The sequence below is a fragment of the Limanda limanda genome, chromosome 18 (assembly GCF_963576545.1).
Source record: "Limanda limanda chromosome 18, fLimLim1.1, whole genome shotgun sequence".
NCBI lineage: Eukaryota > Metazoa > Chordata > Actinopteri > Pleuronectiformes > Pleuronectidae > Limanda > Limanda limanda.
Genome location: NC_083653.1, coordinates 16099964 through 16121287, shown reverse-complemented (window position 1 = coordinate 16121287; position 21324 = coordinate 16099964). Strand labels below are relative to the sequence as shown.

General features: G+C 42.6%; 2 protein-coding genes across 2 annotated transcripts; both read right to left on the bottom strand.

Annotated features, from left to right (window-relative positions):
- Positions 1 to 2476: 2476 nt before the first annotated feature.
- On the bottom strand, positions 2477 to 4199 carry LOC133024543 (tripartite motif-containing protein 16-like). The gene has a single exon (XM_061091685.1). The coding sequence runs from the start codon at positions 4197 to 4199 to the stop codon at positions 2523 to 2525; it is 1677 nt and encodes a 558-aa protein (XP_060947668.1). The 3' UTR covers positions 2477 to 2522.
- Positions 4200 to 10728: 6529 nt separating this feature from the next.
- LOC133024827 (hormonally up-regulated neu tumor-associated kinase homolog A) lies at positions 10729 to 20780 on the bottom strand. The gene is made up of 11 exons (XM_061091991.1): positions 20529 to 20780; positions 19424 to 19546; positions 19116 to 19285; positions 16507 to 16562; positions 16227 to 16365; positions 15952 to 16079; positions 13694 to 13829; positions 12879 to 13056; positions 12623 to 12706; positions 11603 to 11870; positions 10729 to 11514 (listed from the first exon to the last, which is right to left on the bottom strand). Exons 1-11 carry the CDS (start codon positions 20778 to 20780, stop codon positions 10745 to 10747), a joined length of 2304 nt encoding a protein of 767 aa, XP_060947974.1. The 3' UTR covers positions 10729 to 10744.
- Positions 20781 to 21324: the final 544 nt, after the last annotated feature.

The following is a 21324-nucleotide window of genomic DNA, read 5'->3' as shown; positions in this document are numbered from 1 at the left end:
GTTCTTATATCGTGAAGTCTCCAGTCATTAGTCTGCAGCTTCTGCCTAATAATTAATTTGCTGTTCGAACGTTGAAGCAAACGTCTTTGAGTGTCTGTGTGTCTAAACTCCCTTACTCTGCTGTAAATATAAAAATATTGTACAAAAAACCCTACACTGTAAATATGGAATAATTGTATAAAATCTATTACACTCTTTTAAATATAAAGATTTTGTATAAATTCCATTACAGTGTTGCAACAACAGAAGTATAGTTATTACTGTGTTCCAAATGACAAAATACTGCATCAATTTCTTAATTGTGTGATAAATAAAACTAAATATTATGATTATTCTGTTGTCATTATTTTAGCAGGTTGGGTTGATTTTAGGAGAGACGTTATAATCTGATCGAAAACCTCTTTTAAATAAAGCTTCAATAATCTCCCTGCTTTGAATAAGTGTTTCCATTTACTTTTTCGTAAAATATGCAGATTTGATGGTGCCTGGGTTGCAATAGTTGTTTTGATGTTGTTCAATGGAACAATGGTATTTCAATGCCACAGAAATATTGTCCTTGATATTTAGTCAAAAACCTCTGGAAACATAAAGACGATAATGCAACAGAAATACGTGACGAGGTGTTTATTGTTTTGGCCTGAAGCTTCTTCTCAGTTCAAGCAAGGACTAGTAACCATAGTAACTGCGGAGGTGGGAGTGTGCTGATGTGGGACCACATGCAAAGGTCTGACAATCATGTGAAATTTGAAACTTAGTAAAAAGTTCTGAGTGAGGAGAAATTTGCTTTCATCAAACCACTTCATGTATAACAATACAAACAGATGGGATGCTACAGAACAAGTTGCACTACACAGGGCCTCCAGCAGATGGCACTGTAGGTCAACACATGTTGTAGCCTCCACGAATGCTGAGGATCAAAAAGACAGAATCATCAAAGTCAAGTTTCTGTGCACGTTTCACACATTTCCCTCTGACTTTCACAGGTTGATTTCATCGTCGCCTTCACAGTTTGAACCTGAGCTGAACCGAACGCCTCTGACTCATGGGACTTCCTGTGACAGACTGCATTAGTAATTGCTTGTCTGGTAGAAAACAAGAGAGAGAGATAGTCTGTGTAGAAAAGGTTAGTGGTAACATTTTGGTCACAGTTAGGGTTTGTTTAATTTGTCCACAATGAATGGAAGTCAATGCTCAGTCCTAATAAGGATAGCTGCACAAATCTGTGTGTGTTTTTAAGGCCTCGCGGGGATCAAGTCAGAGGGGATGGAGGGTTTTAGAATATTAAAAACATTAAATATTGAATAATCCTGAGGAGAAACTGCCAGAAATCCTCAAAGCAGCAGGACTGTGTGACGAGCTTGTGTTTGATAAAGACTTCTCTGTCAGAGTCGGTGTGTTTGAAACTTGGAGGCCCAGCATGTCTGTGTTGGATCGGCCGTGTGTTGTGAAAGTGGAGGTGCTGAGTTGTTCCTGTCAAAACAGCTGGCAGCACCGACACTCGCTTATCAGAAATATGACTCGGATCCAGCAGTGATTCATTCAGACCACGAGCTGGAAACCCAAGCCGTCCACTCGTTTTCTCATCCACCTCTTTCTACGTTATGGTTTCACTTATTCCACTTGACTTTTTCCTTTATTTTACACTCATATAGTTTTATCTTCCGCAGAGGACTACACAATCAAACGTTTCAAATGGGAAAGTTTAACTGCAGAAGAAAAGTAAAGAGTGTCTGCAGTGTCTCAAGATAATCCTGCAGCTTGGGGAACTTTTCCACCATCCAAAACATTTTATTAATTTATTTTTTGCTAAATTATAAATGGGCTCAGCTGCATGGAACCAAACTACAAGTTTTAAGCCAAATGTTCACTTTGTGGAGAGTTTATAAATCAGACTCAAATAATTTACTAAAGCTTTATAGATCAGTTATAAGTCACCGGTAGATTCAAGTTTTTATCCTCCTCCAGCAGGACTGTTTTTATCTGCAGGGCATCAACACCAGTTTTTTAATCATTTATTAATGACATAATATTGATGACTCACTGGCGAGAGATTTTTCACAACCTGGAAACCCAGACTGAGGGATAAATGTAACTATTAAAACTTATAAACCTTTTTATAAAAGGGTGCCTCATGAGGAAGAATACATGTGGAGCTTAAAGCAACATTATGACCTGGAAATATTTGACTTCTGTGTCCACAGAGGTAAAAATTTCAGCTGCTTTTACAGCTGCACTGAAGATCCTGTTATTTTCCAGAGGGGAAAATAGATATGCGAGAACGCACGTTTCCAGACATTTACTGAAACCCTTCTGCAAGATACCTGGCGTCTTAGTGACACCATGTGAAAAAACAACAGAACAACTAAATATGTGTGATAAAGGAAGGTCAGTGTTTGATTGACAGCTGATCTCTGTGCGGAGCAGAAACTTTACCACGACGAACTTTGATCAAAAAACATGGAGACAAAAGATGATAAAGATTTAAACACAGAATAAAAATCACTGCTTTTATTGACTCAAGTCTATTTGAGGTTACAGAGCTCAGCTGTGTCTTTAAACCAACTAACACTAACTCCTGCAAAGAGAGGCTGAGTGAATGTGGTCTGGACTCTGTGGAGGAGAGTCATGGTGTCAGAGACGCTGTAGAAGGACAGAACACCTGCACTGTGATCCAGGTACACTCCTACTCTGGAGGACCAAGGACCTGACAGTGGAGTCCTGATACTGTTGTAATGAAAGATATATCTGGTTCCATTACAAAATAATGACCAAGATTTATCATTGAATCCAAATCCACTTTCACATGAGTTTCCTGCTCTTCTGATATTCTTGTATGTGACTGCTACACCAACTCCTTCTCCCACCCCCACCTCCACTTCCCAGTAACAACGTCCAGTCAGACTCTCTCTACTCAGGACCTGATACCAATGAGTGAATCTGTCTGGGTGATTAGAATAAGACTGTTCTTTACTCATCCATGTTACTTTTCTATTTCCCTCAGATAATAACAGATGTTTCTTTGCTGTGTTTGGATCCAGTGTGATTTCCTGGGAATATTTTAAGAAGTCAACTCCGGTCTCTGGCTCTGGTCGTCGCAGTAAAACATCCACTTGAGACAAAATCTGTAAAATCTTTGTCCCTGTCTCACTCAGAATGTCCTGTAGTCGACCTCTGACCTGTGACACAGCTACTGTCACGTCCTCAAAGTAGCTCAGAGGACGGATCCTGATGCTGGATGAGTGTGTAGATCCACTGAGTGGTGACAGTGAGGGGTACTTGTGTAGAAATTGGTGGTGATCCTCTGTGTCTGAGAGCTGCTTCAGTTCCTGGTCTTTCCTCTTCAGCTCAGTGATCTCCTGCTCCAGTCTCTCCTGAAGCTCTCTGACTCGACTCACTTCAGTTTCCTGCTGGGATCTGATCTGCTGCTCCACATCAGAGCTTCTTTTCTCCAGCAGACGGATCAGCTGAGTGAAGATCTCCTCACTGTTCTCCACTGCTTTATCAGCAGAGCCATTGATGGCCTCCTCCTCCTGTTGAAGCAGCTTCACATCTTTCTCTGTGTCCTGGACTCTCTGCTGGATTGTTTGTCTCCTCAGCCCGAGCTGTCTCTGCCTCTCAGTCCTTTCTGCTGCAGCTGACACTGTGTCATGGTCTTTATGTTCATCCACAGAGCAGAGATAACAGATACACTGCTGATCAGTGCGGCAGAACATCTTCATCACCTCGTCGTGACGAGAGCAGATGTTCTCCTGGAGCTTCTCTGAGGGCTCCACTAGCTTGTGCTTCTTCAGTGGAGGGGACTGAAGATGACGCTGGAGGTGTTTTTCACAATAAGAGGCCAAACAAACCAAACAGGACTTGAGAGCTTTCAGTTTTCTCCCAGTGCAGACATCACAGGCCACGTCTTCAGGTCCAGCATAGCAGTGATCAGCAGGAGCAGCTCGGAGTCCAGTCTTCTTCAGCTCCTCCACTAAATCCGCTAACATGGTGTTTTTCCGCAGGACAGGCCTCAGTGTGAAGGTCTCTCTACACTGAGGGCAGCTGTAGCTTCCTCTCTCCTCACCTTTGTCCCAGTGGGTGTTAATACAGCTCATACAGTAGCTGTGTCCACAGCCAATAGTCACCGGATCCTTCAGTGGATCCAGACAGATCGAACAGCAGAATCTTTCTCTGTCCAGTTGATTTTCTTGCTGCGCCATTTCAGCTGCTGCCAGTGACTGTAGAACAGTTTCACTTCCTCTTAACGGAAACAGATCTCTGCTCCTCCCCCTCTCGTTCACTTCCTGCAGTGACTCGATCTTTGAGTTAGTTTGTATCTCCGTCTTGTTGTGATGACACTCATCTCAATTTGAAGTTGATGTAAGCCCTGGTACAAGTACCTCAAAGTACTTTTTCGCCCATTGGAAATTCCTTTAGAATGCGTACATTTTCTCCACTTTCTAACTTTCTGCAAATTTGGGCAAGAATTTGAGCATGTTAAAGCCCTCAAAAAGCCAATTCATTTGCCTGAATAATAATCCTTACAGTTTCAATAGGGCCTCACTGTCTGTCAGTGCCTGTCAGTGCTCGGGCCCTTATAAAGATTCACAGCGAGCGAGTGGACTCTTCTGTGAGATGTCAAATACGCAACGGACCAAGACTAATAAAAAGGATTCAAATATCTCAGAAGGAGAAAGAGGAGTTGTACAGATGGAAGACGATGAAAATGTCAACTTATAAAGACGACAAGATTCAAGCGCTTTTGACCATAAGGGGAGAAGCCGGTGTTCATGTGCTGGAAAAAAAAAAATGAAAATACCAGGGACTTTAAACCAAAACATACAATTGATTTTTAATATTGTAGTGATTATTCTAGAATTTTTTATGGTTTAGGTCTGGCATTTTGTATGCTCTTATTTTTAAGCCTGTCTAACCCAGGATGACAGCTCAAGGAGTAGATTATCTAAATCCACCATATACTTGTGTTATAATACTAAGAAGCCAGACAGATAACAACTGGAGGAGGGTATTTAACATGTCTGTGAGACAGCCACATGAAGACTAATGTGATTTGGTGAGATTATAATGATTCTTTTTGCAGCTCAGATATGATGATGGCCACAGACCTTCTACCTTTCCACATGGCTCATTAGCCTCATCTCCCAGAGGCACCAGGAATTGAGAATAAATACTTCTGCTTAAAACATCCTCTATCTCCAGAAAATAAGAAAACCAGCTCCTCTGTTTTCTGATAACCAGACTTCACTGTGCATGAGAAGGTCGAGCTCCTGAGCGCTGAGGTGACGAACTGTCCCTCAGATCACCGCGTCTTTTAGTGAATTAGCTGGTGTTGATCTAAAGCTGAAAGTTTATAAGAGGTGACATCAATTAAACAGTGTTCCGCTCAGGTTGCTGTGATGCTGGGCATTTTGTGCGCCGCTGACCCCTGTGACACACACACACACACACACACACACACACACACACACACACACACACACACACACACACACACATACACACATACACACACAGTAATGGCGAGCAGCCGCAGACTAGTTAACCACTGCGCCACCCTGGGCCGCTCTCCCTGCGAGGTTACACTCAATTATGGATGAGCATCATTAGAAACCAGACCCGCCGGAACACAGGCCTGCACAGACTGACACACATACACACACGCACACACACTGACACACACACACACTGTGATGGGCACAGCGATTATTCTCAGAGACACCAAAGACTATTGAAGTGCTAATGGAGTAACACCATCCATTCCAATCCATAACCAGTGCATTGTTACCTCTGTGGCCTCAAGGTGACACAAGGATCCATTTTCCACATCACTGGCATAATTAACAAATTAAAATCAGTGTGGAATTATGATGGAAATCCTAAACTTTTTGTTTCTTTTGCTTCGTTCTGATGCTCCTACTCTGTCGACTGTATGCGGAAGTTGATGTTGGGGTCGGGCGCATATTCGCCCTTTGTCTCGGTTCTTAATCCTGCATTTGTTCCATGAAGTATCGGATACAAAGGACACGTCCGTCATCAATCATCAGAATAGGGATTAAGCTGCTGTAGATTGAAATGACGACAAAGACGAGTGACGCAGCCTCAACGTGCACATACACACATTGAATTCAAGTTTCCACTTTCAGAGCTATGTTATGCCACTTTGTGTTTCACTGCCTCCTCTTCATCCACATTGTCTCCAATCATTTTCATTTTGATGGCATGGCTCTGTACAAATGTGTCTGAAAAAATAAGTTCACATGTAGAGGATGAGTAAAGATGGTTGGACAGCAGCCTGAGTGAAACACAAACAAACAAACACTACACAACTGGTAGCAAGTGAGGAAATGACCACAATAAAACAATGTCTAGCATTAACACACTTATGGAATTTATGCATTTATACTCCTCTGGCCTGAATGTGGAGTTACACCCCCACAGGACCTGGTTGAGTCTTCTTAGTTTGGCCTAAACAACAAATACTTCTCTAATAATTAACCAGAGCTCAACACTAACAGATAAAACATCAGAAGAAACTTGGGCCATATAAACAAGACCAGGCATGTTTAGTGTCCCACATGAACACACACATGACTCACTCCCTGTGACCACAACTGTCCGTCTCCATAGCGTCTCACCTGATGGGGGGTGACGACGACTCAAACTCTAAATCAACTTAACCCACATTCTGCCGTTTTAGCAACTGAGAGTTGAAACTGAAGTCAGAGAGAGGACGTGAGGAGATGAAGCGCAGGAGTGTTTCAAGAGAGTTTAGGGTCTCAACCCTAAGGGGGACCCTACATAGATCAAAACAAACTCCCCTGACTAACACATGATACCAAACCACATCATTAGCAGGATTACGCAGAAATTACTCAACCAAATCCCATGAAACTGTATTATGGGTCCGGGTAGAACCTATTACATTATGGAGGGGATCTGGATCAGAGGCCGGATCCAAGACTTTTTTTTTTCTTTAACACAACACATAACACTTCAACGCAAAGGCCCCGTCACCATTGGTCCTTAGCGGGACTGTGTCATGGCCAGTAGGGCCTTCGCGGAGGACCTCAGGTTACGACCAGACACACATGGTGTCTTGACTGCGATTTGGGCGAGCTGTAATTTATGTAGACTCTGTTGGCTCAGGCAGGTGAAAAGAGAATTGCAATAATCCAAACGAGAGGAAATGACGGCATGAACACTGATCTTTGAGTTTCCTGAGCTGCAACTGTGGCTTCATGAGGGAACTGTTGGGCCTTGGCAGAGGGATGCACTCCACTGAGTGACAGGCTAGTTCCAATCACCAGAGATTATTTTATTATCAAAGTCCTAAACAAAGGGCATAAACTTAAATAATAGTAAAGTAGTAAAGCTTCAGTTCGAACCCCATCACCTTCCCATCCACACAAATTTAGACCAAAAATCTGAAATTCCAAAACATTTGGCAGAAAGCTGGTGACATGGGGCTTCATTAGCAGTCGTTGAAGCCGATCATAGAATTTAAGGAGGTTCTCCTTATAGAATTTAAGGGGGTTCTCACAAAAAGATTGATGCTGTGAATTAATGCAGCAACTGAGCTTAGGGTCCCTTTGCTTAATATTCTAATACTTTGGACAGCTTACAAGTTTTTGGACTTGAAAGAAAAACATCTCAAGTCTCAGGAGTCAAGTCCTCCTCTTTGTGACCTGAGTCTCAAAACCTTCACCCCTGTATGAACTCCTCTCAGTTCCAATCCTGCCGGAAAGGAACAGTTCTGAGTCTTTGTAAAAGATCCGCTATAAAAAGATGGAGGACCTGACAAAATATATTGATCGCCCCAGGCTGTGATCACATGGAAACTTTAAGTCACTGGTTGATGTCATCGTTACAGGTACATGCCCTTCAGACAGAACCCTGTAGGATGCACATAAACACAAAGTCTCACAAGCCATGAATACATCTGTACGTGCAGCATGAATTATTCATCTGTTTTCCATACCTTGTTTGTTGCGCTTCATTGTTCTTATTTAAGTGCAGCGTTCAGGTTCAGTCCTGTCAAGGTCAGTTCTCAAAGGGAGGAGGGGGCTGGAGGTTTGTTCAGAGCAGAAAACATGTCTGGCATCAAAAGCAAGGTCCTCTGCACGAGTATGAATGATATGTGTTCATGGAAATTATGTCAAAACTGCTCTTGAATAGTGTCTGGATTATTCATTTAAAAGTAAAGCGCTCTTGTATTTCTTTAAGCTTACTCAACTGTCTGTGCTGCTCGCGTTTAGTGTATCACTACTGTGCAGTGTGATTGTCTGTGTTTGTCTGATACAGTATCAGAGCTTACCGGGTCATAGAACTAAGTTAAGTAGCCAGAAAGGTAACTGGAGTGGGGGATGTATCCACCTCAGTGGGTTCAATCTGTCTTCATTGGGCACACTCAGAAAATGCATGCCAACAATAGAACACACACACACACACACACACAGACACACACACACGTACACATGGACACATACACGAAATGGCGAATGTATCAGTTAACAGGACCTGAATAATTGAGCAGCCCCGAAGAGCGCCATCAAGCAGCAACCAGATTCTTCCACATCTTTGCAGCGCATCAGAATATTAATGATCCAGAGACTGTGTCATCGGGAGAGACGAGGGAAGAGACGGAGAGAGAGGTGTGTGTGAGGGACGAGACACTCGTCAGAGATTTGAGAGCAAGATTGTGGACACTTATGGCATCGATTGGTTTTGCACTCGTACGTCCATTCATTTAGTAAACACATCTGACAGCCTACTAATAGTCTTTTTAAATCCTGGCAGAGTGCAATTAAATACATGAAAAATTGCCAATGTAAACTTCAATTAGAAAAATATATGTTAAATGATTTCAGTTTTTTTTTTATTTAAAATAAATAAAGTTTAAATTGTTACAATGTGTTGATGATTTGGCCATTTTGGTGATCAACCGTAACATAACACTTCAAATCGTAACTGGAGAAGATGCAGATCCTCAGTTCGAGTCCGAGTTGCATTGCCGTAATGCTCATTTCGGTCGCCTCTTTCCCTTGGTCCTCCATGAGTGCGACCAAAGGAGAAACCACAATGACCACTGGGTTTTCATTGTGTCCCATCTTCTTCGCGACCATCGGGGAGCTGATAAATTAAACTTTTCCGAATCCCGTAGGAAGGACGGCAAAAACATCTTTTCGATCTACAAATGCCTTGATCGCGTTTCTCTGTTCCTCTTTCAAAATGAATGCGCTGTCGATGTCTCCTAAAACAGACTCAATGGCAGCATCTACACATCTCAGCTCTCCCGCGCCAGGAATGTTTGTTGAAAACGAATTCAACCCAAGCACTCTTTGGTGACGTGGTTGATTACTTTACTGTTGATCATCTGTCCATCATCGTATAAAGCCCGCCCTGACAATTTGATTGGTCCGAACAGCTTCTGTTCGGTCACAGTTTCTCCCGAACGGAGCGACTCCAGACCGAACTTCCCGACTGAAAATGCTGTGGGCGGGGCTAAATTCGTCTGGCACCCAGGCTGGTGCCCAGTCCCTATTGACTCTGAATCTGAAGCTGCATTCGTACATCCGCTGAACTATAGATGATTTAAAATTCCCTGAAAGGGCTGTATGGAGAAGTTAAGTGTCCGAGTGAGAGGCTCCAGAGTTTCTGCAGACTTTTTCCTGTGAGCCCTCTAGTTAAGAGAATGTCCGAATGAGCACATGTGAGAAAACGGCAGGAGATCATTTGGATTCACCACGAGCAGATTGGCATGCGACAGATTCCACAATGAAAAAGAAAAAACAAAACAAATATCTCCTTGTTCAGTAAAGTCAAGTCTGTTTCCTGTGTTGTTAACCTGCAGCCTAATGTAGAAAAGCATGCTAATGCTACTTTATTCTCTATTTAAAGTAGCATTAGCTAGTCCATGGACCTTTAGCATGTGTTTAATGCTAATAGTAAATAGACGGTATTTACATAGATTTTCCAGTCTTATCAACCCAAAGCGCTTTAGAGTACTTTGCATTCACCAATTCACACACACAATCATACAGCACATACACACACCTGTCATACAATGAGGCACAGCCATCAGGGGCAATTTTGGGTTAAGTGTCTTGCCCAAGGACACTTCAGAAATTAGAGTGACGGAGTGGGGATCCAACCATCAACCTTGGGGTTCAAAGACCCATAACAAGAAAGGTAGAATTCAGAGCTTTTGATTTTACTTTGACTTTCAATGTTAGTACAAAAATGTGATTAAGAACAGTGAATACAAACACAACCATGTGTCAGGGCGTAACTTGCACTTCACATTGTGACGGGAGGAACATACCATGTTGAAATCCAGGAGGATAATGGTTCAACGATAAAAATGAAAAGTCTTGACGGCCATGTTTGTATTGAGGAGCTTGGTGTGTGTTTACATTTTTGGCACTGCCGCATATAAACTGTACATACTGTGTGGTGTTTGGGACGGAGTCTTGTGAATGAGTGATGCATGAATGCATCAGTAGAAGTGGAGAATATTACCATGACTTTCTTTTAGTAGCTTCAGTTTGCACATTTCTCATGTTTCTGCACAGTCCTAATATCTCAGTACTGCATACGTTAGATCCATAACTACGTCAACTACATGGGACCATTCATAAGAAGCCTTCTCTGTCGGCCATCTTTACTAGCTGGTATTTCTGAATTAGTTACTACTTGTCTCCCTTGTCAAAACCATGCTGCTCTGTCATGCCGTCCTGTCTGTGTGTCAGTAGTTCATACTGGGTAGCTGGCTCTTCTTGTCACTTTTCCCCTGCAGGGAAGCAGGCAGCAGCGGCAGGTTCAGGTCGGCCACCCGACGCTGGAGAGACGGCCGTAACTGAACCGAGTTCCTCTGTGCTCCACTCATCACTCCTCCTGCCGTCCCTCTCTCTCCTCCTGCTGCCAACAGGTCCCTCCTCTTCCCCCTCTCCTGTCTCAGGCTCTTGATGACAAGAGCGTGTTGTCTCTGTGACGGGAAGGCGGGGGGTTTGGACCCATTGACCAGGAGTCCTGGGGGTCCGGGTCGCGTCAACCCCACCCACGTCATCTTCCTGCCTCTTCCGTCTTTTAGCCCCACATTGCGCAAGCGTGGCAGGGGGAGGGAGGGGGACGTCTGGGTGGTTTCCATGGAGCCCAAGGGGACTCTGTCTGAGGAGTGTGTTGGCGGGTCGGCCTCCAGGAGCTTCCTGGGGGAGACGCCATTCTTCTCTGACGAGTAAAACGTCTGCAGCTTCTCCAGTCGCTCGTTGATGCTCAGGGGATGAGAGTGGTCGTCCTGGTGACGTTTGTCATGGAAACAATCCGACCCAGGGTCCGCTGCCCCGTCCGACCGAGTTGTCCTGAGCAGGTGTGTGTGTCGGCTAGGTCTCACCGGGCTGCTGTCTCTGATTGGCTCCACGGGGAGGGGGACTTGGCAGGGGGCGGAGTCGCAGAGTTGAGAGGCAGAGCTTTCAGGGGGAGAGAGATGGACGAGTTCCCTTTCTCTAAACACAGACACTGGAACAACAAAAGTATACAGATTGAAATATGTCACACACTGAGCGGTGCATGTGTGCAGAATCATTTCTGTCCATTAAACTCTTACCCTCAGGAAACAGTGTCTCTCTTGTGTCTACGGTGATGGCGATCTCCTCAGGGGCGGGAGAGAGCGAGGGAAGGCGAGTGGGCATCGAGGGGGAGGCCGAGCGAGGTAGCTGGGGCAGAGAGGGAGAAGGGGGGCGGTTCTCATCATCGCCTCTGTTGGTCTTTCGTTGAAGGTCCTCAGTCTTCCTCCTGCTGCTCTGATACTCCGTCGCCTGTTGGGCCCTCAGAGGTCGGCTGGAGTGCTTTGACTTTTCACTGGTTGGTTCATTCTAAAAAAGCAATGACACAAATGTGAAATCAAGACTGTTGTCATCTATTTGACTTTTAGAGTATGCTGGTTTGGTTGATTCTCTCTAAATGAGCCACAACTTTTCCTCTGCTTGATCATAAAGATGAATTTTGTGCATCCACTTCCTCCCACTTATCGAGAAATTAAGCTAAAGTATCCTAGATATAAACGCTGCCATGACGATGAGCAGTAAACAGTAGTGATCATGGCCACAGTTCAAGGTCCCATCAATTCACAAGCTCAAACAATCAGAGACCAATTCAGTCTCAGCTGTCAATCAAGGTATTTCACGAACATGTATTTTGACTTTTTAGTTCAGCACACGTTCACAGAAACACACTAGTAGGTATATGTATTTTTTAATGAATTTGAATGTAATCTATGGAAGCAGAAGAGATATTGTAAAATATCAGAGCAATTTTTTTGGTGTAAAGATGAGAAATACATGTTATTTGTATTTACTGGAATAACACTTAAGATAACAGGAAACTACTGTATGAATGTAGGTTGTTCTTACAGTCTGCAGTGCAAGTGTTCGGCTAATACTTAATTAAAAAATATATTTTTGACCCAAACTGAGACCCAGACTAAACACCTTGATGGTTTAGTCTGGTCATGTGATGATGATAAAATAGTGACTGCCTTCTACTATATAAAATAATATAAAGGAACATTACTTTAACATTCCCTGGGTAAAGCCACATCAATGTTTACTGACAATGTCAACGTTACCTGTTGGTGAGTCTTTGATTCTGTGTTAATCTTCTCCCTCCATGTGTTCTTACTGGGAAGACTCCAGTCATTGGTCTGCAGCTTCTGCCAAATCAATCATTAGCTGTTCAGATGTAGAGGCAAACTTGTGTGTGTGTGTGTGTGTGTGTGTGTGTGTGTGTGTGTGTGTGTGTGTGTGTGTGTGTGTGTGTGTGTGTGTGTGTGTGTGCGTGTGTGTGTGTGTGTGTGTGTTTGTGTGTGTGTGTGAGTTGTGAACCTTGCTGGCCTTGGCTCCCCTCTGGTTCCTGTTGAGCTTGGTGAGCAGCAGATGATACGAGGCCATGATGGCGGATGGTCGGTTGCTGGTGAGCGTGTTAATGATTTCAGAGTGGGAGTGGCCCAGCGTCTCTGTCATGTAAGCCAACACAGATGGGTTGAGATCCTCTGCACACAATCTGGGAAATAACAACAGAGAAGGAGTGAAAAACTATTACAAAGAAAAAGTGTGAAAAGTGAACAGAGAGAAATGGAATGTGTCCTTCAGGATCTGATGTTAGTGAGTAAGTGACAACTAAAGGATTTTGGTTGAGAGCAATCTGGGGCTGCAACGGTTATTTCCTTCATGTGGATTTCGAAAGACACATTATTGCCAGGAGGAGCCGTACATGATTGCATTTCCATTCTGCGTGAAGTGATAAAAGCCTTTGATGCATGCTCTAATATATAGAGCTGTTACCCATCTGACCACAACAATTTTCATTTTTGTTAAAGTGATTTCCTTCTTGGTTCTTTTTCCCACAGTGTAATGTTTGCTGCAGAACTTCCCCTGAGGCGTCTTTGTGTCTCACAATATACTTCTTCAACTGAGGTTACACAGTGTCAATACATAGAAGAGGATTTACATACTTTTGCAGTATGTGAATAGAATATTACGGGTACACATCACTTCTCATTCAAATTTTAAGATGTCTTTATTTTCAGTTTATATTCTGCCAAATATGTTATTTAAAAATATTTCAATTAATTCCTGTTGTCTCTCGGTGTGATTGTAGACACCACATGTTAAAGTGCAGTCATACGGGAGATGCCGACCTGTTTTTATGAGCGAGTGTGTGCAGTGGTTTCTTGGCATATCCCTCGTTGATCCATCGCTCCTCCATCGCAGCTCTGACACTGGGTCTCTTGGTTGGATCTGGCTCCAGCAGCGACAGCATGAATGACACGGCCCCTGCAGCAGGAGAACAGATGCCTCCGAATATTAACAGGACATCAGTGGATGAAGTGATGGAACATTTGTTTTCCTAGTTATCAGAATTTTTCATTCAGAGATTTTCTGTATTTGTTTTGGTGTAAATGCTCCCTGCCCTGCTTAGAAAAGTTTTAGAAAAACAATTAAATTTTTTGATGAAGCTAACTAGATTATGTTTGACATGGTGCTCATATCACATTAAGTAATACATGTATGAAAATAATAAATAATTATAATAAATGAATATCAACAAATGACAAATATTCTGCCCTAATAAATTTAATTCAATCGGCTTTTTATTGATGAGGAACACTTTTAAAGATAACTAAAAATATTCAGCATAATAATAAGATACTTTTATAATAATACAATTATTGTACAATTATTACAATTAAGTTTTTGTATTTTTAACCTCTCTCTGCTTCCAGTGTACCCTATTTGTCTGGAGAAAGTAGCTGTTTAAAAGCTTTAAGAAAAACATGCTGAATGCTTCAGAATGTGCCCAGCTCCATGCAGTAGCTGGACAAAGTTAACGATTATGTCTGTTGAACATAGTCGAGCATTTAGCTGCTAAAGAACACATATTATTTCTTAGAGGATTTGGTAGAGACTAACCTTCTACTCCGGTTGCCTACATGGACACAAATCAAGATCACACAGACACTGTTTGTTATCTATATGCAGCTACTACTACAGCAACTACTGGTAAATGATCACCTCACACAGGTGTCCATGCAAGAGTGCTCTATTCAAATTACTGGTATCAGTTGCCTTTGTCCTCGTGCTGAAGCCAACACAGCTCTTCTCAAGGTGGGTCAACTCAGTTTGTTAAAGCACTATTTGAAAATAAGATTTTTCTCATTGATTTTAATTCATAACCCTTTCAGATCACTTGTTTGCACATGGGTATCTGTACAGAAATTGCTTGAACAGCAAATAGGATTTATTAACAATTGCTCATGTAAAACTGCTAACTTTTGAGAATCCAGAATCCAGAGTTTGTTCAAATGTGGCAGTGGTAAGTGGTTTAGGTTTGTTACAGTTAGGCTATGAATTGTATTTGTAAAGCACTTCAAAGGCTGGTGAAATAAAGTCATTGACACCCAGACGCAGGATAAACTCTGGAAGTTAGCATGGATGTCTCCGATGTCCATCTGTGGCAGTGATACAGCTGCTAATCTGAGCTTGTTTCACAGCATCAGAGCTGAGCTGGTTGTCCTCACAGTAACGGAAGCTTTGTTTGTTAGTGGTCACATGGCGCCATGACAGAGTGGAGACTATGTGTGAGAGGGAGACCAAAAGGCAGCAGAGAGAGAAACAGAGACACTCAGACCAGTTTGGGAATGATGCAGAATAAGTGGAGGAAATCTCTCATAGTTCTCTGTCGAACGATCACTGAATCCTAAATTATGTTTGCATGAGTTATTTCTATAACTTCCTGGAGGATTACTCAGGATATGGCTTCCAATTCAGTTTTGACCTGTGGTGCATATATGACAACCTCAAACGAAGGAAAACTTTTCCAAATGAAAAATATTGAATCATTATTAGAGGAAAATCATTCAGTCTGATTGTTGATCTTTTATGGTTTACTTTCTGCCTGTTGGTCATTATATTTGGAGCTTGAGAGCCAACTGCTCATTGAGATGATTAATAGAAAGTGTGAGGTCATTCCTGGTTCATATTTCTGACAGACTTGTCAGCAAGAATAAATAAAACCTGACTTAACATTTTCATAGTGTGGCTTCCTATTTGGTCAAAACAGCTTCATCAACCCCATCTTTACTGTTTTTTCAAAGTTCTCAGCCAAGGACATCTACAAGATATAAAATATTCCAGATACACCGTCATGTATGAATTTTATCTTAGAAAGATATTTGACATGTATGACATTGCCTGTAATTTTAACGGATGAATCTGTAAACTTTTCCCTGACACTCTGCCACGGACCCACACTTGAGAACCCCTGCTCCAGAAAATATTTGCAAAAAAACCCATGGACACTCAATAATATAGAAGTAACTGAGTCATTGGGCTTTTCAAAGTGCTACATACTGGTGACTCAGTCTTTGTTTCAGTGGGAGGTGAAATGCGGAGCTACCTTTGCTGACGTCACCGGGGATGCTGCTGATGTCTCCGTTCACCATCTTCTGGTGAAGCTGTTTGATGTTGAACGGCTCAACAGCAAAGGGAAGAGTTCCTGTCAGCATGGCAAACATGCTCACACCTCTGCACACACACGCACACAGACACACACACAAAGATTGTGTTCACACATTTATATTATCCATACACAGCATAGTAGGAAGAAAACAACTTTCACAAATATCAAATCCAAGCGATGAAGGAGCAGGCCGGACAGACTTTATGACTTACACAGACCAGACGTCCACCTTGGGTCCGTACTTCCTGTGAGCGAGCAGCTCGGGGGCTGCGTAGGCGGGACTTCCACACTGGGTGTTGAGGAGCTCCAGGGACAACGACTCTGCCTTCAGAGTGTTACTCAGGCCAAAATCTGTGTGGGACAGCATCATTTCTCCAATGGGCTCCTGTTTACTGCACATATACAGACGCCCTACATGGCTACAGTTCTGCAATATCCTGATCTGTCAATGTCAGACAAACGTCAGTGGAGAAAGCAGAGATTTCAACATACCTACGATCTTTATGTTGTTATGTTCATCCAGCAAGAAGTTTTCAATCTTCAAATCTCTGCAGAGGAAAAGAACAGAGACAACAGCCGACAACTGGTTAAAAAGTGTGGTTCGTTGTAGTAGTTGAGTTTAATCCTACACAAACTTTGAAGTTATTTTTACCCTAGAGGTTTGTGTTTTGGAGCAATTTGCTTGAAAGTCAGAGGTGTTTTTTGAATTTAAGCTTTGCTAAGCTTTTCTGTGTATTCATAGACAACCAGAGGAGATGGGACCAGACTGGACCCACAGCAGAACAGGAAACCCCAAGCTAAATTCAGGTGTGGGTAGAGCTCCAGCATTAAAAACATTGTTGAAAAATACTTTACCCTACGTAGTCATTTTGGAAATTAGTTTGCTTTTGACTCCTAAATTCTTGATTTACTTCCTCGCTATTCTTGTTATCTCTGCGTTCACCTGGAAAAGTTGTCTCCCCAAGCATTGCTACTGACACCGCTGCCTGCTTTCAAACTACCAAGCTAAATGAAAATCTGCGATTAGGAGAGAGAGAGAAAGAGATCCTCTATAAAATACAGCTTGGGAATCAGCCATTTTTCTTTTCATCTGCCTTCATCTAACCAACAGACACTTCAGGTCCCAACAATCCAGAGAACCTCGCTCACACGACCCGAGAAAGAGTTCAAAGAACGAGAAACAGCGAGAGCAGAAGTCGTCATAAAGGATAAAACTAATGCGGTAAACCCACTGCATGTGGGTGGCAGAAGGTGGGTTTAAGTTCAAATTTTCCATTTATATCCAGTTTAATCATCTCTGTGTGGGACTTTGGTGGCGGGTGTGTGAGCGCCAGTGTGTGTATACTATGCATGTGTACGAGGACGTGGTGTGTGTGTCCAAGACAGAGAGAGGTGCTACTGAAGGGCTGAGAGCGACATCGTTGAGGGACTTCATTAGAGAGGAAGTCCATGATGTTGTGATGATGTGTGAATCATGGCGCCGGCGCAAGATGATGAGGTCATTGCCTGGTAATCACATTCCCACCTTCAGAGGAGCCAAGGTCTTAAACCCAAGCCCAGAGCTGCGCGTGTTGTGTGTGGTTACAGTTTAAGTGTGTGTGTGTGTGTGTGTGTGTGTGTGTGTGTGTGTGTGTGTGTGTGTGTGTGTGTGTGTGTGTGTGTGTGTGTGTGTGTGTGTGTGTGTGTGTGTGTGTGTGTGTGTGTGTGTGTGTGCGTGTGTGTTCGACTTTGGGTCTCTAACACCTACACATACTAAAACGAATAAAATGCCACTAAAATAACAGTGACTCCCACACTGCTCTGTGCCAGACGTTGACTTTCTTTCAGTTTCCTCCTCTGTAAAACTATTAATGCCCTGTAAACTACTGAGTGCCCTGTTCTAACAAGTGTGTTTATATGTTTTGAATCTATACGGTCTAACCGTAACATCCACCGTGCAACAAACAGCTACTGTTCAGGCGTAGGTAAACATTCAAAGGCCTCACTTTTTGGACTCTTTGGTTTGTATTCTTCACGTGGAAACATGGTCTGCATTTATATAGAGCTTTTCTTAAGTCTTGATGACCACACAAAGTACGTTACAGTACAGTTTTTTCCATTCACCCACTCACATGCACATTCATACAGAGCATATGTGCACGGGCTGTGGATTGAACCCCCTACTCTGACTTTTGAGCCACAGATAAACAAGATGAAATCAAGACAAACCCTACATTACAGTTTTCTGATCGCTTATCACCACTACTGGCTGGTCCAGTGAGCACAGCTTTTGTAATATGTAACCCAAAAGATTTCCAGTTGTCTACATTCAAACTCCTTAGTTTTAAGAGCAAATCCACTCCTTCTCCATCATTAAAAAATGCTCAGAATTATCCAGAGAAATATACAAATATAATTTCACAGTTTTAGAGTTAAAGACTAAGGTGCCAAATGTCCTCATCAGTACTTAACTCAAAAGTCCAATGTGTGCTGGAGGTTTAAACTTTCAACGTCCCTCTTGTGTGAATTGCATATTGGACCAGGAACAAACTAGTTACGTTAGAAAGAATTCCGTTGAAAAGTTCAAATTTAAGCTGAAACATTTTTCTTTTACAGCAGGTCAGTGTGAAAACAGCCTTTTAGAGTTCAACTCAACACAAACAGTACATTAATTTTCACAGTGACGCCCAAATGAGGTAACTATAAACAAAACCTATGGTTGGGGTCTTATTATTAAAAGTCTACAAAGCAACAATTTTTTCACTGATTTATGTTAATATCTAGATACCTAGAGTTGTAGTATTTTAAAAATAAGGTCTGTTTACAAGGATATGAACTATAGGTTAAAAGAACAAGCTCACTTTCCCATTTGAGAGGTCTCAAAGAGCTGCTGTTTTTGAAATGATTATATTTGATGAAGGTCTTCATGAAGAGTACATCATAAAACAGGGCTTAAAAAGTGTGGGATGCAATAGGTATAATATAAGTATAAATATGAACGAAACAGCAGCTTTATATAATTACCCAGAAGCATCGTGGACAAAGCGGAAATAAGTTGAAATGATCTCACCAGTCACAACAGAGACTAATGAAGTAAAGCAGCAATGTGTGTGCAGCCTCACCTGTGCACGATGCCGTGTTTGTGCAGGTGCTCCACTGCAGACAGGATCTGTCGGGTGTAGCGTCGCACCTCCCTCTCCTCCAGCCTCTTCCTCTCACATATCCTGTCCATCAGGTCTCCTCCTGCACACAGCTCCATGGCCATGTAGTAGCTGTTCTCTGTCTCCAGAGTCTGACACAAACAGTTAGTCTATAACTAACTGGACTAGATTATTCAAAAGCAGCGGATGTGTTGTAACATTGTAATTACAAGCTACATTTAACACAAACATTAATGGACTCTAAAGATTTATTTATTTATCTACTTTACCTCCAGCAGCACTACGATGTGAGGATGTCGGATCATCTGATGAATACGAGGCTCTCTCTTCATGTTCTTCAGCACGTACGTGTCCTGTCTGGCTTTTTTCTTATCAATCACCTTAATGGCTACCTAACCCCCCCAAACACACAGACACACACACACACACACACACACACACACACACACACAAACACACAAACACACAAACACACAAACACACACACACGAGTAAGTATGAGTCTTTGGTGGGAAACTTTGACACATATTTATGCTCTTACAACAATTTCCTCTCAAGATAATGATGAGTGAAAAAGCAAACACTGCGCAGGAAATTGCTAAAAGTGATGTTCATTGAAAATCCTGATTTTTTTTCAGATGACTGTAGTTGGTTAAGGGTACCATTTAATTAGTAATAATTATGTCGGTGAAATTTTTTTAATAAATAGGTGGTCTTTTTTTCCAAATGACAAAAAATCCCAATGCATATCACTATGTGCTTGTGTGTGTGTGTTTGTGTGTGTGTGTGTGTGTGTGTGTGTGTGTGTGTGTGTGTTTGTGTGCGTGTTTGCATATATGCCGACTTCACCTCCGACCGCAGAGGGAAACAAGGGTTAAGCGCAAACACCCCTGGAAATGAGTTCGGTCACTGCTATGGCAACCAGGTCAAATACACAAAGGCCGATGAAAGAAAGTTAAATATGAATGCGGGCACATACACACACACACACACAAATCATAACTGGAACTTTGAATATTTAAATGCAGGGTTGGATTTAATTTACGATTTTTTTGCTCAAATTGTTTCCGAAAACAATAAACATGATCATGTCATGCCTCTTTCAATCTGCTTAACAAAAACTTCTGTTTGTGTAAAACTCTTTTTCAGAGTCATGGTAATAAAGTATCAAGTATCATGTAAAGATATGTTGTTTTGACAAAGACCTTTTACACATGACAGGAGTAATAACAGGCTACCGTCTTCTTCAAACCGAAATGTGTATAATCAAGAGTTACAAGTTGCAATCATGTTATCGTGTGTGTGTGATGTCTTCCTTTGCAAGTGTGCCACCCTTCATTTCATGTCTCTTCATGACTCAAATCATGCACTTACCTTTTCTCCAGTGCCAATGTGCAGCCCTTCCATGACTTTGGCGAATGAGCCCTTGTTGATCATTTTGCCCACCAGGTAGGATCCCACCCGTTTGGAGTGTGGGAAGCTCCGCAGCAGCTCCCTGGGGACCTTCAGAGAGGGCAGAGACAGCCTGTCCCGCTCCAGCGGTGAGGCGTCCCACTGGGACACTCCTTCGCCTCCCCCGTCCGCCACCATGTCCTCCGGACTAGGCTTCACTGTGGCGGCTGGCATCCCAGACAGGGTCCGGACCCCATGTGGCTTCCTCTTACACTCACAACCAAATCCCAAAACAGTTCTGACCTTGTACAGCACACATACTAACACACTCAGACGTACACAAACACACACATCCAATGTTTAGATGTGATCCAAATCCTTCTTCAGGAGCAGGTGGTTGTCCTTGGCAACAGATTTCTGTATCCTTCCACTATAAGATAGGTAATTCCATTAGTCCAGACGGTTTGATAGACGACTCCTCTTTGTTTGTTTCACCTTTAAACAAGTACAGGTGCCTTAAAAGTCTCTCTCTTTCCATCCAACTGGCGTCTCTCTCCTTTTCTCACTCCGTCCCTCTCTGCTGGGTAGTGGATGATTAACCGCTGTGTTCTTAGGTCAGCTCCAGTGATGAGGAGGACATTCTACACCGTAATTACCCCCCCGCTGCACACACTAAGGTACACACAGATACTCCCGGTTACACAGTAACCATTCAAACTGTCTTTCTTTATTTCCTGGGCTTACCTTTGAAATTCTGTTTTACATTTCTGTCAGTTTC